This window comes from Atractosteus spatula, chromosome 3 (assembly GCF_055471065.1).
Source record: "Atractosteus spatula isolate fAtrSpa1 chromosome 3, fAtrSpa1.hap1, whole genome shotgun sequence".
Taxonomy (NCBI): domain Eukaryota; kingdom Metazoa; phylum Chordata; class Actinopteri; order Semionotiformes; family Lepisosteidae; genus Atractosteus; species Atractosteus spatula.
The window spans coordinates 60,673,196-60,691,221 of NC_142708.1; the positions used below are offsets into that span (position 1 = coordinate 60,673,196).

The 18,026-nt window shown below is 36.5% G+C and overlaps 1 protein-coding gene across 3 annotated transcripts in view; it reads left to right on the forward strand.

The window, feature by feature from the left end:
* Positions 1-18,026, forward strand: part of il11ra (interleukin 11 receptor subunit alpha) — a 45,359-nt gene that overhangs the window by 18,074 nt on the left and 9,259 nt on the right. For 2 of the 3 annotated variants that reach the window (XM_088911718.1, XM_088911719.1), the window contains exons 2-10: positions 2,123-2,219; positions 3,583-3,649; positions 5,021-5,181; positions 9,181-9,295; positions 11,070-11,236; positions 12,485-12,648; positions 13,758-13,899; positions 15,033-15,113; positions 17,100-17,202. In XM_088911718.1, the coding sequence (XP_088767844.1) occupies positions 2,123-2,219; positions 3,583-3,649; positions 5,021-5,181; positions 9,181-9,295; positions 11,070-11,236; positions 12,485-12,648; positions 13,758-13,899; positions 15,033-15,113; positions 17,100-17,202 (1,097 nt within the window). The remainder of the gene's footprint in view (positions 1-2,122; positions 2,220-3,582; positions 3,650-5,020; positions 5,182-9,180; positions 9,296-11,069; positions 11,237-12,484; positions 12,649-13,757; positions 13,900-15,032; positions 15,114-17,099; positions 17,203-18,026) is intronic. The other variant, XM_088911720.1, reaches the window with a different exon arrangement.

The window sequence follows — 18,026 nt, forward strand, 5'->3', positions numbered from 1 at the left end:
ATGGTTTTAGAAAGAACAAAAATGTTTGGTTTTTGAACTGCAGTAGTGGTGGGCCCAGGCAGACCGGGGCCAGAAAGAGTATGTTGTTTTTTCCTGGAGACATTGAAAGAAGGAAAACAAATCACTGCTCAATATGCAGCCTCAAAGAGCTACAGAGGGACAGATGCAGAGCTGTTTGACTGAAGCCATTTAAAAAATTCTACAGTTGAACAGAATTCATTCCACCACAAATACAGTACAAGCATTGAGACAAATAAAAACCGATTGAGTTACTTTTCTTAAATAATTTCTTCTACTCAGTAGGCCAGCATACTTCTGAAGGTGGTGGACCTTAGAAAACTCCTCAGTTACATCTGTGTTCAATAACATATCTTTTTAAAAAAGTGGGAGACAGGAGTGTAATTTGGCAAAATTGTTAAATGTTCATGAAGAACAGACTTGATTTATCAAAGTGACCACATTGGAAATAAAAACCAACAACTCCTGTTTGTTCCTAAGGACCAGCCATTTGGGAGTTATTTACCTTCTCGCGTCAATGGTCATTTAGGCCGTGACAGCCAGCTCTTGACCTAAAGATTAACTCGAGCAGTTTATTTTGGTATCTTTCCAAAATTTAACTGTTGCAATATTAAATAAAGCTTGCATCTCTGGAACATGTCATCACGGTCATCAGTGGAGCGGGAAGTTAAAAGTAAAATCAAAGGCAATAAATCATACAGTCTATTGGTCACAGTTGCCTTGCTAATACCTGAAATTGTTGTTTTTTTTCAGTGTATCATTATCCTTAAACCTTAAATATTCAGCTACAAAAAGCTAAAGTACATTAAAAGAAGAGAGAATTGGGTTTGTGCCTCTGGTTTCAAATGTTTTTTTTTAACCAACTTTTCAAAATTCAGTTAATGTACCATATGAGTAAGACATTGTTGTTAACATACAAAACTAATCTGCATTCACAATAATGAATCAGTTTAGAAGATTGAAAATGTATTATTGCAGGGTCCCTTTGGACCTTAGTTATAGTGCACCTATAGTACTTCCATTTTAACTTATTTTACCCCAGAAAAATTATTATCTTGGCGGGCACTCTTATCAAGGATGATTTATATTGTTATAGACTAATAAATAGAACATTTATACTACAGTAAGTGTAAGAATAAGGACAAATTGTGCAGGTCCAGTAAGGTAGAATACATGAAATTAATAAAATGACACTATGGATAGTACAAATGGAAGACTAACACAAGTACTGATTAAATAAAATGAAATGATAATAACTAAGGTGGTATACAGTGTGGATACAGAAGATTAAAGACTTTGCAGATATATATTCCTTATTCATAGTGAATGAGTGTCTGCTTCAGCATGCTGTCTTTCTTTGCAGATTTGTGCTGAAGCTTACTCTGTTTGATAGACTGAATTGTTACACAATAGCAATAATCAACATATCCAATATTACAAGTAGGCCTAAAAAATGTTTATTAGTGATCAAAAAGTCTTGATTTTAAGTAGTGTAAGTAATAAAACTGGTTAAACACTACATCTTGCACAGTAAGACCTTGCTTAATTAATTAATTAAGTAAAATTAAAACAGAGTGGAAACACAAGGAGCTTTCTTTCCATTCAAATCCTTGCCTAAAGGAGACATCTCATTTGTCTTCTAGATACCCAGTTTTCTTTTAGATTTTTCTTCTAGATACCCAGTGAATCCAGTGATTCTTCATCCTGGAATGCTTATTTTTTTGTCAATCATGTTCACCTGCTGTGCTGCAGGGCATGTTCAAATATATATTATTACCTACCTGAAATCTTAGAGGTGAAAGGCATTTTAGTCTTTTTAAAGTAATGCTTGTTGCTTTTAATTTAAAAACAGAATGGAAACACAAGGAGCTTTCTTTCCATTAAAATCCTTGCCTAAAGGAGGCATCTCATTTGTCTTCCAGCTACCCAGTGGAAACCCACAATCACGTATAGTGGGTTTGTAATTGGTTTTGTTTGGCAGACTGAACTCTTAATTCAAATTGGACCTAAGACCTCTATTTTGTTTTTGCATGTGAGAAGTTGAATGACTGAGAGGTTTTATTTGGATTGGATGTTGAATACCCTCTTTGTGATGTTTTTGCAGATGACAGGTTTTGCATCATGCCCAGGCTTTCTGATTGTCACTCTGATCGTACCTCTAACCTTCATCCCTGTCAGGACAGAAATATGGAACAATGAAGGTAAGACCGTGCTGTGTGTGCATTGACAGTGAGTAAATGAGATGCTGACCTTATGTATGTGGATGTTGCATAAAACACCACCAATCTCATTTTTTTTTAATGAATGTGGCTTTCAGAAAAGATTAGCCATAACGGTTTGCAGTTATGAGAGGGTAATCATCCTTTCATTTGTTTGTGACAACATCACATTATAGGATGTCATTACTGCAGTGTTTTATAGAAAGAATGTTAACTGTCTCTTTTCTACAAACTTTGCACATCTCCCTCTGAGGATACAGAATGGCAGTTGAACTGAGAAAATAACAGTAATGGGTGAAGGAAGGAAACTTTCAGACAAGGAAAAGGAAATGCTGATGTTTTAAGTGTATATTGCAATTGGGCATTAATCAAGGAAGAAATCAACAAAGTTCTGTATTAAATCATATTAGCATGGAAGAGACAGAAGAGTTGCAGCTTGTAGAAACACTTTCTTCAAGTCTTCAAGGCCTCATGGAATGTAAATGTTAATTGCTCTTAAACAAGAGATGTTTTGTTAGTGGCCTTTTGAATAACTCCTTCAATTGAGTTGTCTTTTAGTTTTGTTGTTTTATGTTTGTCATTAAAATATCAGTTAAATAAAGAAAGATGACCTCCCTGTACTGGTGAAAAAATAACTGTGGCAAGAGCAGATTTGAATTTAAAATCAGTTGGATTCGTTAGTCGGTGAACTTTGCAATTCTTATAAATTCACTTTGATCCAAGTTATTTTTGGCAACTTTCCAGTGTGTAGGCAGATGGATTGTCCGTCACCTGACATCAAGTTTCAGTTAGTGTCACTTAAAACACATTTCATTCTTGATACCTACCACTGATCGTGAATTGTATACAACATGAGCAAATACATTTTAATGTTAACGTTTGCATTTTGTTACTCCTGAGTGTCATTAAACCTGAGGTTGATTACTGTTGATTAAGCTCAGCTGTTTGTTTTGTTTTTTCCTGTAATGAGTAATAAACATCTCTTTTTGGACTTTATAGAACTACCCCTGTTATGATGATGATGATGATAACTTATAATTGCTAGCATTCATGTGGTGTTTCTAATCTGAAACTGTATGTACTGTACATGGCAGCTATTATACACCAATAGCCCTGCTACCCAGCAGATCAGGTGAAGAACTGAGCAGTGGCTTCTCCTGTTGAATTAAGGGGTACATACAGGGATTTCAGATTGTGCAAGATTCTAATTTAATCAGACCTCTAGAGTTTATACCCTTGCTCTTACAAATAGTGCTTTATGCTATGTAACTGCTTCTCAAAGCCCAATGGGAGTATCAGAATTGTGTTTAGACTGCAGTAATCATCTGTACGTTTTTTTGGCAAGTTTCAGACATTGAATATGGAAGACTGGGATCCAATGTCACCCTGGTGTGCAGCAGTTCCAGCGATGGGTATGTGCTAATTTCTATATATCAGGATCTGTTACCCAACAGTAGGGCTTGCAGAATAACAAACCTAGTCTTTGACTGTTGCAGATAATGAGTCATGACATGCACTGATTCTGTACAGATTGCCCTGTATTACTGTACTCTGGCAAACAAGTTGGTTTGGTTTGTGGTTGAATTGATGATGAGGTTGGAGACTGCAGTATTCTTTTATCCATGTGCCATCAGCTTTAAGTAAAGCAAATCAGATGGTACTGAGTTTAAATTGGACCTTCATTGGTTTCAGAATCTTAAAACTCACAAATTGCTTGCATGTGCAGTGAGTACTGCTATTCTGAGGCATGCATTCATATAATAAGGTAAGGCTCCTAAGCGTCCTTGCCATTAAAGACACTTGCTGCAAGTGCAGGTTCATGTCTGTGTCATTAGTGTCACAACCTGAGTGTGACGCAGAATCCTCACACAGAGACACACAGTTGACAGTGCCACCAGTGGCAGGGATAGGCTTGGGCTTAATCAGCCAGGCACTCTCAGCTCTCAGTGTCACAGTGATCCCAGTGATTTCATGGGTGAATGAGTTTTGTGGTGATGGCAGTGGGGGACGCACCTCATCTCCTGCATCACTGCGTCATTCATACTAAATGACTAATGGCTTGTTGGATAGATGGGTGGCTTGGAGATGTCTGTCTACACTCCCTCATTCTCCCCAGTATAGCAACAGGTTTTGTCACTGTGAGCTGAGACTTAAAGAGACTCAGTTGGCTTTTTGAAATTGGATGGATATATAATGGGGGAAAAAAAAGCTGGTAATTATAAAATAGTCAAAGAATGTGAGGTGGTCAACATGGACCAATATCTTTTCAGATAGAAACTCAGAAGTGTACATATAGATAGCAATAATACAGATGTTGCTTATTATGGAAACATTTTATAATGTGTTGCCATATCATTTATTTGAAATACCTTTTATTAAAGAGGTGCAATGAAAGAAGTTTAAAATCCAATTTGAATCTATATGATGTTGTATTGTTAAGTCCCACATACCTTGTACAAGGCTATCAGATGTTGCATTGGAAGTTTATCTAACACAAAACTTTTTACAATATATAACAACACAACAAACAATTTTATGTGTGTGTCTCCTTGAAGAGTTGAATTTACTCTCCTCTTTACTGGCCTCACCTTGAAGTGACGCTCTTTTTCAAGACCCACAGCCCATGATGCATTTGCAATAACCAAAGCCGTTTTTAGAAAATCATTACAGTAAACGATATCATTTTTCCCCCCCAAGAAAAGCCTCTGCAGTAAATGTCTGTGATGTCCTGGCTTATGTTGTCATTTACCACCAGTTTTGTTTCTTGCGGTGTGTTTTGCCAGGCCCGTGCAGTGGCAGCACAATGGCAGCGGCTTGCTCTCTTCCCGGTGCCTTGTTCAGAACGGAAATCTCATTCTCATTAATGCGGACGCTTCCATGGAAGGCAACTACAGCTGCTATGACGAAACCGGACTCCTCCGGGCGACCAAGCTCAGGCTCGGCAGTGAGTGACTTCATTCGTGCCTCTTCGCTACCTCACTCCACTCCAGCTCACACATGTAACGTGTTACACGTGATGCTGGCTTGTATTTTGTGGCTTATTTTAAAAACAGAAGTAAAGTATCTTTGTGTACAGTCAGGTTCACCCTACGACCATTGTTGGTTGTATATAATTATTTAAGACATCAAAATAAAACTGCCTTGAGGAGTAATGTGCTTTATTCTTTCCTTAGTGTACATCTTGCAGAGCTCCTGAGATATATGGCTGATTTTTAATATTTCAAAAACACGCTTTAGATAAAAATAATTATTTTCATGTAACGACGCAAAAAAGCATTTTATATGTGGGTTAGCTTCTCGCAGTTTCAGCTGATTGTTTCCGGGCAGGCCTTCCTGATCGTTAATCTCCTCAGACAAAATTCAAGTCATCACGTTTCTTATTTTAAAATACATTTTCTTCTACTTATGATATTCAAAACAAAAAAGTACTTATCATAGAGCAGGTTTTCCCATGACAGAATGAGAATGCTCCATTCTGTCATGTCACTTCTTAATTCCTGATTGATACATGTCAACAAAGCACAACGTTAGTTTATATACAAAATGTGGTTCAATTCCTCTGCACAGGCGAATTGTTTTGTCCTGTTGATGATTATAGATACTGAAGGTTATATTTTTCTCAACATTTTGACAGTTGGAAGAAATTCAAGTATCCAGACAACTGCAAAAACAACCTGAATGAATTACATTGTAAGGTTGAATAAACAATTGAAATTCTGAGTTACTTAATGTTTAAACGCCTCTTACTTCTGGACAGAATCTTGAGTGTAATCTGTACGCATGAGCACACACACATTCTTGGCCATATGCAGTTGTATATATTCACATGCAGTGTGGGTTCATACAGAGTGAGGTACACTATCCTGCCTACACAAAATTCTAACATACACACAAAATTATACCACATGCACAAAAATGACACTTAAATAGTGTACATGCTCAAGCATGACACCTAGATTATAAAAAAGGAGTGTTTTTGGAAGAAATATTAGGTGGTTCTGTTTAGCTCTTTTTCTGAGAATGTGTGGTGTGTTGCTACCCAGTTATTAAATATCACAGTTAATTGGTCTAGATATGTTTGAAACTGCCATTATAGAGATATATTACATTTTGGCATGCAAAATCTGATTCACTGCAAGCAAACGTTTTTTGATTTCTTAGTAGTCATCAGCTGTAATGTATCTGCTCCCTGATGGGAGTATGGAACAAGTTACCCAGCCATGTTGTTGAAGCTGATACCCTAACTTCTTTCATGAAATGGCTGAACTACTGTGCACCCAATGGGCTAGATGGCTTGAACTCTCTTCTCTCTTTTGTAACTGTTCTCATATATCACATTCCTCCAAGGGTATAAAGCAAAGGCTTGTGTGATTTGCTTTTGACTATGCTGTTGTCTTCTTGAAAAATGAAGAAAAGGTTACACAGCATTCGCATTCATCGGGACTTACCTGTGAAGGGATATATATTTTAGTTGATTTTAGACAACTGTATGTCAGGAGCTGGAGAGTGAGACAGGAGTGGGAGAAACCGAGCCTGAATCAGTAGTGCCCTGGCCCGGTGAAGGTCTGTACATTTCCTGAGAGAGGAAGTTGCCAACCACATAGCACTTGATTTCCTGAAGGGAAGAGGAGGAGTAGAATGCTGAATCTGGGTAACAAAAGCTATTAATGACTGCTTGTGTGTTTCTTAAACTAGGAGTCTTTACAAATTTACACGTGTTAGTGCACAGTGTGAGCCAACTGAACTTTGCACTGCAGGATTAGTTGATTTCAAACTACATCATTGAATACAGGAATTATATATACTGTATATTAATATGACTAATTTGAAATTAATAATATGATAAAAACAAATACTGTACATAATATGAAAATCAGTACTGCACTCCTTGTTCTTAAACATTTTAATATTTGGTTATACAGTGTAGGCTTGAGATGAAAATAACGATACCTTCAGCTTGTACTGTTTTCAGAATTTCTTGCAATTAAATGTTTTCCAGCTGTCATTTATTTTTTTTAACAAGAGCTATATTTTTTGTGTAGTTTTATATTTAAGCTGTCCTAAAGTGTCAGAGTATTTATTTTTTCTTGTTTTGGGGTACAATATATTGTAAAAATGCTAATTCAGTTACATGCATTGAATAAGAAGATGTTTTCTAGAATGTGTTTTGAACGTTAAAGATGAAATAACTTAACCTTAAAGCATTTGGCTTGGCATTAGATGTGTAAACAATTGATAGCTGTATGATTTTAAAACCTATATAACTACCAGATGAACATTAAGCATAACATATGTTGCTATTATGAGGGATTCATTTTTGAAGTAACTTGCTATGTAACCTTTAAAAAACAATTTAAAAACCTTTAGAGGAAGTGAGGTCATGGATCACAAGAAAGAGCATCAACAGTCTGAGAATCACATGATACTACTTTTTTACTGCAAGCACTTGCATTTTGAATGCAAGACTTTAAAAAAAGTAATATCACTGACTATATACAAAAATGTTTGCTTTTGATACTATAAAAAGAATATTGCAATTTTTTAGCATATGATAGTATCTAAATATGAATTGAGGTAATTGTACATAGTATTTGCATTTAGACTGCTGATTATCCACAATTGGTTGACCATATGGGTGGCTTTGATTTTGGAAAAGTAGCACAGTGCACTGACTTGCCTCGTAATTTAAAGCATGATCATTTAATTAGTGGGTTGATTTTCTGCCCAGCACATTTATAGTTTTCAGGACATTTATAGGACAAACATGCTGGATACTGCAGGCCGGTTGCAAAGATTTGTCATTAGTCTTTTTAGTGATGTTCCATTTTGTTTTATTCCTAGAGGGATCTGGATTACATTGCACTCTTTATTTGCTCTCTCCATGTGAATTGTATCACTTATAAATTTGGAGGGATAGACAGTACACGAAGCAGAAATATTTTTCTCCTTTCAGTTGAGGCTTTCAGCAGTAATTGTTTTTCCATGCAGTAAAAAAATGTGCAAGGAGTCACTAAAAGATATGTGGAAAGTTTAAATGTGACAGGGCTTTTTTTTTCTTTGAGTGAATTTTAGTAGAGAAAAAAACGTTAGATTTTGGCATTTATAATTAGTGTATGCACATATTATTATGTTTGTTATAGTATTACCCAGTCCCAGTGTCTGCTTCTGTGGTTGTGGGTCAGGAGAATTTTTGATTTTTCAAAAATACGACTTGATGTCTCTTTCAAAAGAACAACCATAAATATTTCAAAGAAAAGCGAGTCGGCTTCCTCAATCCTAAGAAAGACACTTCACTAAGATTCTATTCCAGCAGAGAGACCACAGTACACAGTACTCACCACACAAAACTGCTCTTTCATCTCTAAGAAATAGACATGCCACATGTTTGCGCCAAAATGTATGGTACAGTTCTTCATTTCATCATTTATAACTTGGCCATTTTCCTCACACCATGAAAGAAAGAGCACTGCATCAAAACACCACCACCATTTCAAAGTTATTATGTAACAGTAATGTAAGAAACACTTCTATTACACTATTTAAAAAACATTTAGGTTTTTTAAAAGGGTACTTCTGTCTGACTCATTACAAACAGATCAGTTGGTGCGTGATATCAAGGGATCATATCTGAGGTTAGTAAACATGTTTGTTACATCCAATTTTCTTTTCATGAATTCAGAATAGATTTTCCATGTAGAAATCTGATTTGATATCCAGTCTGACCTTTCACTGTGCTTTCACGCGAGCAACATACTTTTTCTTCCATCCTTGACTAATGCGGAAGGAATCTTGTTCTGAGCCTTTTCTCCCTCTCCTGTTCTTCACTCAAAAAATGGAAGTTTGAAGCAATAGAGACACATCCAACATACATGATGTATGTGATGGACACATCCAACGGTTCTTTTTTTTTGGCCTCATGTTATTTTTTTTCCAACGTTTCCAGATTCTCCAGGGTTAGTGCGGGTGACCTGCAGGGCGCCTAATTACACCACTGTCCTTTGCTCCTGGGAGCAAATGGAGAAGACCTTTCTTCCCACAAAGTACATCACAACGTACAGGTGAGGGGACACGGTTTGGTGGAAATTTGTTCTTATTTGCCGACCTGAACTTCAGTCTTTCATCACCTGTGGGTATTCTGCTTTTCATTCCACTGAACTGCATTACATTACTGAGCTCATTTTGCTCAGATGGGAAAAGTTAGAACTGGCCTGGGTCTAAAGGATGTAATGATTTAAGAAGATTTGTAAAATATGCAGAACTCTGACCTTGAGAAAGCGAAGGACTGGATTCCTTGCATCTGGAAACTAGCTAGATGCACCCACACTAACTGCTTCGATTTTTATATGTACATCGAAGAAACTGAATAAAAATGATTCTTTTAAACACACAAATTCACAGCTTTTTGTCCTGCATATGAATAAGGACAGACTGGATTTAATTTCAAAGTACCCTGCTTGCATTTGTAACTTTTACTTTAAGTGCTTTGTACAATTTTTTAAATTCACCTTCTTTTGCACTTTAACATCCTGTCTATGTTGTGATCTGTGGTACAGTAGTTCAGCAATGCTGGAACTGTGTGCAGATGTCTAAAAGTATCGTAGTGTGAGTTCTATTAAAAGCTTGTTGCTGTAACATTGTGTTCATTTAGAAATAGTTTCATTTTCACACACCAGCCTGCACAGTGCTGTCAGATGTTGTCCTCAGCTGATCACCAAGGTATATTTGGATTATTTAATTAGTTTGGTGTATTGAATTTTTGGCTAGTTTATCAGAGAAAATACACATTTAAAAAGTATCTCCATTCCAGGTTGCCACTGAAATTGGTGATCACCTCTTAACAAATGCAAAATTGAAGTAGATAGTGGTGAGGTAATAGACAGGGAGGTTGAGTAAGGTACATGGCTGTTAATTCTTTTCTAGCTGACCTATCCGCCTATCTGAAATTATTTTATTTTTTTAACATGGTTTTGATTCCCCCATTCCTGTTGTGCAAGGTGAAATTGTGTTGAGGTGCATCATTATTTTAAGTTCTGAAGTCCACTCGTTAGCTTTCTCATTCATTGTTTTCCTGTGCAATTGCCTCTACTTTGATACTGTGAAAATCTCTTTAAAGTGTTGAATAGCTGAAACACCTTCACCAAAACCCTTCAGGTATTTAATTGACTCTTGTTGCCAGCATGTGAAGACATGTTTGGGGTCTTGTGACTATATATTGTGTGGCTTATTGCATAATAAGCAATCTGTTAAAGTATAACATCGTAGCATGTTTGTTCTATAACATTTCATCAAACTTAATATACTTTTAATAAAACTGTCTACTGTATGTTACATGATGTTTAATTTGTTGGGGACTTTGTTTTTCTTCAGCTACAGAACTGTTGTAAATGTGTGTGTGATGCACAGATTGACTATACCGTAGTCACCCATTTTGTGGTCAGTCACAACCACATGGTGACAATCCATATTCGTTCACCTCCGTTTTTCAAAGTGTATTTTCAGAAATGAAAAAAAACAAACGTGCAAAAAAATCAGCCACTTAATTTCAGGATTCTGGTACAATGATGTCAGTCAGCTGACAAAGTCTTGAGGAACTGAAGCCTTTGATGTGGACTTTTAGTTTCCTGTTATTTAATATGATGTTTCCCAAATGGCAGTTTCAGGTTTGTGCTCTGCTTCGTGCATGTCTTTTTTTGCTGTGCAAATGTCACAGTAAGGAATTCTGGACAAATCCACGAAGAGCTTTTTTCAAAGAACTTTTTTAACTTTGAGCTTAGAAATAATAGGCTTAACTTGGACTACTTTTTACTGACCGTGTTCTTATATCTTCTACAGGATGGGAGAGGACACAGTCCAGATGTGCCACCAGGACTCGTACACAGTAAATGAATGCATTATAAGAAGTCCACCAATCTGGCACCATTACCATGTTATTAATATCACAGAGGTCAACCCACTTGGATCTAAGTTCACATTATTAAAGTTACAGATACATGACATTGGTAAGTTACTTTGTAACCAATCATGGTGTGGGTTTTGTGTAAAAGTGTCAATTTATGTATATAACTTCATTTTAATGGATAAAATTGGTTAATTTATAACTGTGACAGGATTTGACAGATGTTCACCAAGTCAAATATTTAATATGTGTATGATGTTGATGGATAATAAGAAATCATCACTCTTAGGAAGAGCTAGTATGAACCAGAAAAGCCTTTCTCAGAAATCTGTGATGTGTGGATGTGATGCTGCTCAAGCACATGATTCATAGGATATGAAACTAGAGATGTTTGGAAATGTCCAAAGCTAGGTAACTACTCAGACATTTTTGCTTTTCATTTAGAATCACCTCACCTCAGTTATTTTTATCAGGTTCTCACCTCACAACAGACTTTGGATAGGTGTGTCCGTCATTACCTCAATGCCAGCCTGCGGGTTCCCAGAAAGTGTCAAAGGAGGCTCTTTTACTAGGATTTAGAGAGCCCTGGCTGACAAGTCCTAACTCCTCTCCCATTAGGCTTGTCCAAATAATCTTTTTGTGGTTCTTTAAGATGATGCTGCTGTTTTACCTGTTTTATCTGTATCCTTATTCTGAAACAATACTATAGTGTGCAGCCTTCACTGTAAAACAGGGACATTATTTACTTTTCAAGAAAAAAGTGTATATAAATTGTGCACTTTACACTATGCTTTTTGAGAACTGTAAACAAAATGCCAACATTTCAATTCTTCTTTTATGCATTGCATGTCTCAGATTTGCAATACATGATGCCATACAATACATGATCCTTTACTAATATGTATTACACCTTAAGGTGTTTTTTTCTGAGACAAAATCTGTCAAAGTAACAGCTTCTGCTCATGCAGTGGCATCAGAGTAAACTGGGCAAATCTGAGAGTGAAATTGATGCACGGCAATCCTAAGATGAGCTCAGGGACAACACACCACTGGATAGATTTACAGAATGGGAGCTGGAATTGCAAAAAGAAAACTGAAGCTGTGATAATCTGTATAGAAACATTTGTATTACTCTGGGATTCATTAACACTACTGATCTTACACAAAAAATGACATGTTCTCTATTTGTCTCTCTAACTTTCTCAGTAAACTAAGCTGTTGCTTCTGGCAGGCACGAGGCAGTTGACCAGGCTGCGTTTGCATGCGGTCACGTAGGCCGGCAGTGGCCTCGTGTGTTTGTGTGTGTGTATAAAACTGACAGTGGCCTGTGTGTATCTGTGTCGTGTTACAGTGAAGCCTGATCCTCCTGAAGGGGTGATCGTGCAGCCTGTTCCTGGCCAGCCGAGAAGACTGGAGGTGAAGTGGCGGTATCCTTCTTCGTGGATCAATGAGAAGCACTTTGCCCTCCGCTTTCAGCTTCGCCACAGGCCTGTGGGGTCAGCGTCCTGGTCCCTGGTGAGTTCTGTGTTTGGGTTTGCATGGAGGTCAGCTGGCGGTGGTTGTGTGGTCAGATGACACATGCCTGAGGTTTCGATTGTTCTGTGCTTTGTTGTATTTACACAAACCAGCCAAAACCTTGTCCCTTGGACAAACTTGATCTAATGACATCTTTTTGACAAAACCGGCCACACATAGACTTATTTTGTTTTAAGAAAAGTCATTCATTGGCAGCTGTTTTTTCTGTGGAGATGAAATTGGTCCTGCTATACCTGCCAAATGAGTTTACATATTAAAATACATAATGGTGCAGTCAGATAAATAACACTATGTATGGATTAGGATTAGATAGAATGCAAGTGTAACAGCAGCAGTCAAGTAAGATGGATATGGAAGTATCCGTAAAGCTTTGTTTCCTGTCTGTTTTAACCTGCTTTTCAGTTTTATCACATCTTGGAAAAAGTTATTGTCAGAGTTTAACATCAGTTAATATGCTGTAGCAACACAGCAAATACATGTTTATTGTATGTATAGTTTTGTTGTTTATAACACAAGTGCATGGCAGTTATATGTGTAATTACAATGCATTTCTGTACCTTTAATGTAACTGATTCAAATTCTTTTATCAGTAGCCTTTTTCTTAGCTAGACAGTTGCAACAGAGCAGTTATTTAACTATACGCATTCAAATTTTAATTACGTGAAAATGGACATAAAAATGCTAAGTAATCATACACTTAAAGAATTCCCCCAAGTTTCACAGCAATTAACTTGCGGTTACATGCTAACGAGGATAATTAATGTATCTAAATTGTCCGTGAGTCTGTTAGTCCTGTAAACGGCCTGGTGTTCTGTCCCTGTCCAATTGTATAGTTCAGCCTTGTGCCCAGTGCTTCAGAAAGGCTTGGTTTTGCTGTGATCCTTGATTCCAAGGATAGAATGATCATTTTTCAGTATTTACCTTTTATGGTCTAAAATGGATTACTAGAAGATGAGAAATTAGTAACATATACAGTATACTGGATTTTTCAAATACAGCAAGATGTTTTTTGGTGGTATTTTTCAGTTCAGAAAGCTTCCCTCACCCATGCCTTATTTTATGCTGAAATATGCTTTCTGGTTCCTTAGGTGAAAACGACAGACACAAACCTAATAATAACTGATGCATTAGCTGGTCAACGTCACCGAATCCAAGTACAGGCAAAAGATGACTTCGACAATGGGGACTGGAGTGAATGGAGTCCAGAAGTGGAAGCCTTACCTTGGATAGGTATGGAGACTTGACAAGAGGAAAAACTAAACAGTTATCATTAACAAACAAAGGGAAGGTTATCACACTGAAGGCAGCATGGTCCAATTTTGTCTTTTTGACAAGAACAGAATTTTATACAGGCTTCAGAAATGAATCTGTACTAGTACAGGAAGTGATAGAAAAATGTCAGTGTATATTATACTACTGGTGATGATCCTGAACCATCTTACTTAAAACGCTGAATCACATCTTATTCCGTGAAGGAGTTTCCTTTCTTATGCCTGAATTGTGTCAGAAATTCTTTGGTATAGTTAGGAAAAAAGAAATCTGTGCATGTAGGATAATGTCCAGCTCATTCAAATAAATGTATTGTACTCTATTTTACTATATAGGTACAATAGGCAAAATAGTTTTCTCTGTCTTCCTTGGTGCATATTTAAAGAGTGTAAATCCCCTTTCTTTCTTTTTCTTAAGTTTTTAAGGGTAGAGCTTTGTTCTTCTGAGGGTATGAATTTAGTTTTTTTGCAGAATGCATTCTGAGAAAACTGGAGCATACATTCTCCAGTCATGCTTACAACTAATAAGCATCCCTGTAATCCTAAAAGTTTTTAGAAGTGTTTAGATGGTTGCAAACTTACCAGCTTGCAGAGCTAATTCTTCCATGACTGATTCGCCATATATACTAAGTGTTCTGCAGAGGTAATTTACACCAGAGTATCCATGTGCCAGAACTCTGGAGGCAAGAAGTGTAACAGCAAATATTTTATGTGGCAAATGGTTATTTTTTCTATTTTCCTCATTAAAGCCATTTGAAAACCATAAGCTATCGACTTTTTCCTTTGCTAAAATAAACCATTTGTGTTACAGGAATAGTTCATTTGAGTGTTTGTGTTGTACTATCATTTGTTATCACTTGCTTGCTAATCAGCCACAAGCTGACTTCCAGAAATCATGCAGAAAATCAGCACTCTAAAGGGCTATGTACTCTAAGAACTGATTCAGATGAATTTCTGCTGTCTTGAGGGTGTAAAGGAGCCTTCTAAATAGCTTATATGAATCACTGCCCACACACAGCTTGTGAGAAGTTTTGCCTGATTTGTCTATCAGGCTTTTTATTTGCTATTATTCTTTTCACTTTAATTTATTTTTAGAACCAACTGTTACACCAGCTTCTGCTCAGGATTCAGACTGGGGTACTGAAATTTTTGAAGAATCTGCAACACCGAAAACAGGTAAAGTCACCACAGGATGAATCAAGGTTTTAAACCCTAAGTGTTATTTTACACGTAAATATTAGGAGCATCATCTAAAACAGACTGATATACACATTTATTATGTATAATATTGTTTGTCCCACTATACTTGTTTTTAATTGGTATGTCTATTAAGTTTCTTGAACAGTCAGTAAATGGTTGTAGTAAATAATGGTAAAATGTTGTAGTGGATTAACCGATTTAAAATTCATATGTACTGTATGCAGCTATATACAGAATTTTAAAATGTACTTTATATGTAGCACTGATCCTTGTGAAAAGGAGTTCATTTTACCTTTTAATGTAACCTTTTTCTATGTCTAGTATGGCAGCACTACATTCAAAATGAAATTGTTTTATATGTAAAAAATAACTGCAAGACAAATAAACCTGTGGTCCATGTTCACAGAGAGCATAAAATAAACATTTGAAGTTCCCATAAGAAATCTTACGTTAGCTGCAACAAACATGTATAAACTACAGTATATTGTAGTGTCTTATAACTTGACATAGTGTCGTTATATTGTTTTTTCCACAACAGTAAGTGAAAATGCATCAGGTACTGTTTGTTTTATGTATTGTGCCTTTTTCCCTTTGAAAGCATTTGGAGCTAGACGTAACTACAGTGTATATCTACATGCCTGAAATTAAAAGCTGATGATTTTGTTGAGTATCATGGCTTAATACTGCTGTAAGTCTACATTTAAGAGCTAAAAAGACCTCTGTTTCCATTAGTGAGTGTCTCTCTATTTGTGCAGTGCAATTTACTTTCCAAACAACAAACAGACCTTTAAAATCCTGACTTCAAATGGGAAGAAAAAAATAATTTCTAGCAAATTGTTTTGTAATCACAGTAAAAGAATGTGCTTGGTTTAAAACAGCAGTTAAGGCCTTAAGACGTCAATTTTGCTCTGCCCAATTTTTTAAAACTCTAGTGCTTATATAATGAAAATAGTGTCTTGACGTGTTGGCAAAATACAAGACAATCTTTCTTTAGAATTTGGCTGAATTAACTTTTGTCCTTTTTGAATACAATAACATGCTTTTACTGGTTAAGAGCAGTCTTTTACCTATAGCTATATATACTTAACAGAACTGTTTTAAAACCTTGGATTTTCTGAGGTCATATATAGTCTTGACATTAAGGCCATTAAGTGCTTTCAAACTGACTTTCCTGTTTGTAACATAGTGTACATGTAGCTCTGTTTGACCTCCAAACATAAATCCCAGTTGTACAGAAGTACTTAAGAACTTCTGGCAGTGGTTGTCAAATTATATCTTAAACTTTCAATACCTATGAAAAGCAAAATCATCATCCTTCATATTGAAATATGGTTTTCCTGGTTTAAGGTTATAACCTTTCTGAACATTACACAAGCACACATGCACACCAAGGAGTCAACCATTAATGCTGTTACTGTCAAACTAATATATGATTAAAATAACTTTTAATCATTTTTATTTTTTAAACTCAGCAGTTTATTTTTTTAAAGGAGAGAGAAGACAAACCTTCCTAACAGTTTTCTCGTGCATACATTCAGTTATTAGTCACGTATTTCTTAGCACTGAAGTGGAAGATTTGGAAAAATTCAAAGATAAAGACTAGTCTTGGTGGTTTAAATTATAATGAGGGGTTTCGGCTATATATAGTATTTAAAGAGACAAAAGGCTTAACCGAATTTTGTGAAGAGGATGCTGCAGTCATAACATTTCAAGCATTTCATTCACATGACATTACCAATCCCTGTGAGCAAGTGTGTGTAGTATATACTGTAGATAGCAAATATGCACCACAGAAGAGAAGTATCACATCAGGAAAAGAGACCCATTAAACACCAACATGTACGTGCCTGTGTGCTAAATTTAAACAAGGAAGTTCAAACTCACATCAAAAGCCTTGCGGGCTGCCTGTGTGTTTTTAAACTCTGTCCCTTTAATTATTCTTGTTTTTCTGTCTCTCCTCAGATGTACGTATCCAGCATTATGGCGATTTGGGAATGCTCATCTCTCTCGGGCTGTTTGCAGGAGTAGTTCTGGCTCTGCTGGCCTTTTTTGTTGTTTTGATCTGGTGAGATGTGCTGTTGCACAGGCATCTTTTTTTAATGAACAGCAGCCTCTGCTTTCCCTTTGGGCACACAAGATTTCAGCTTGTGATGTGATGGCTATGCTCTAGATATAGAGAGTTTTCTAGATTTCCAAGAATTATGAACATTATTCAAACACATAACCTGATGATCCATTGGTGTGTGTTTTATCACTCCAAATTAAAATTAGTTAATTTCTTAATTTGTCATGTGCATACAAATCTATTAATTTGGTCTCTGCTACATACTACTCACAACCAATTAAAAAAAAATATGTAATAATAATTATAAGCGTATTTCTGGACACTCCACTGAAAACACTTTACAGGTAATGGTGACTCCCCTCCACCACCTCCAGCATCTACCTGGATGATGCGACGACAGCCATAGTGCGCCAGTGTGCTCACCACACATCAGCTATCAGTGGGGAGGAAAACAGAGTGATGAAGCCAATTCAGAGATGGGGATTATTAGGAGGCCATGATTGGTAAAGAAAAAATGGGAAATTTGGCCAGGATGCCAGGGTGACACCCCTACTCTTTTTGAGAAGCACCCTGGCATTTTATCACCTATGTGATATATCAGTATTTATATTTGCTATTATGAAACCTATTCTGATTAAATAGAATTACTCTTCATACTTCTTACCAGGAGATCCACCCTGGGGGAAACAAAAACATGTTGCACCTTGTTAAGAAGTATTTGGTGTATCACATGTGTACCTCTACACACAAACCCCATTTTAGGAAGGTTCCCTCAGGCAATTAGCAATACAGCGCACTCTGAGCAGAAGGAAAGAATAACAGGG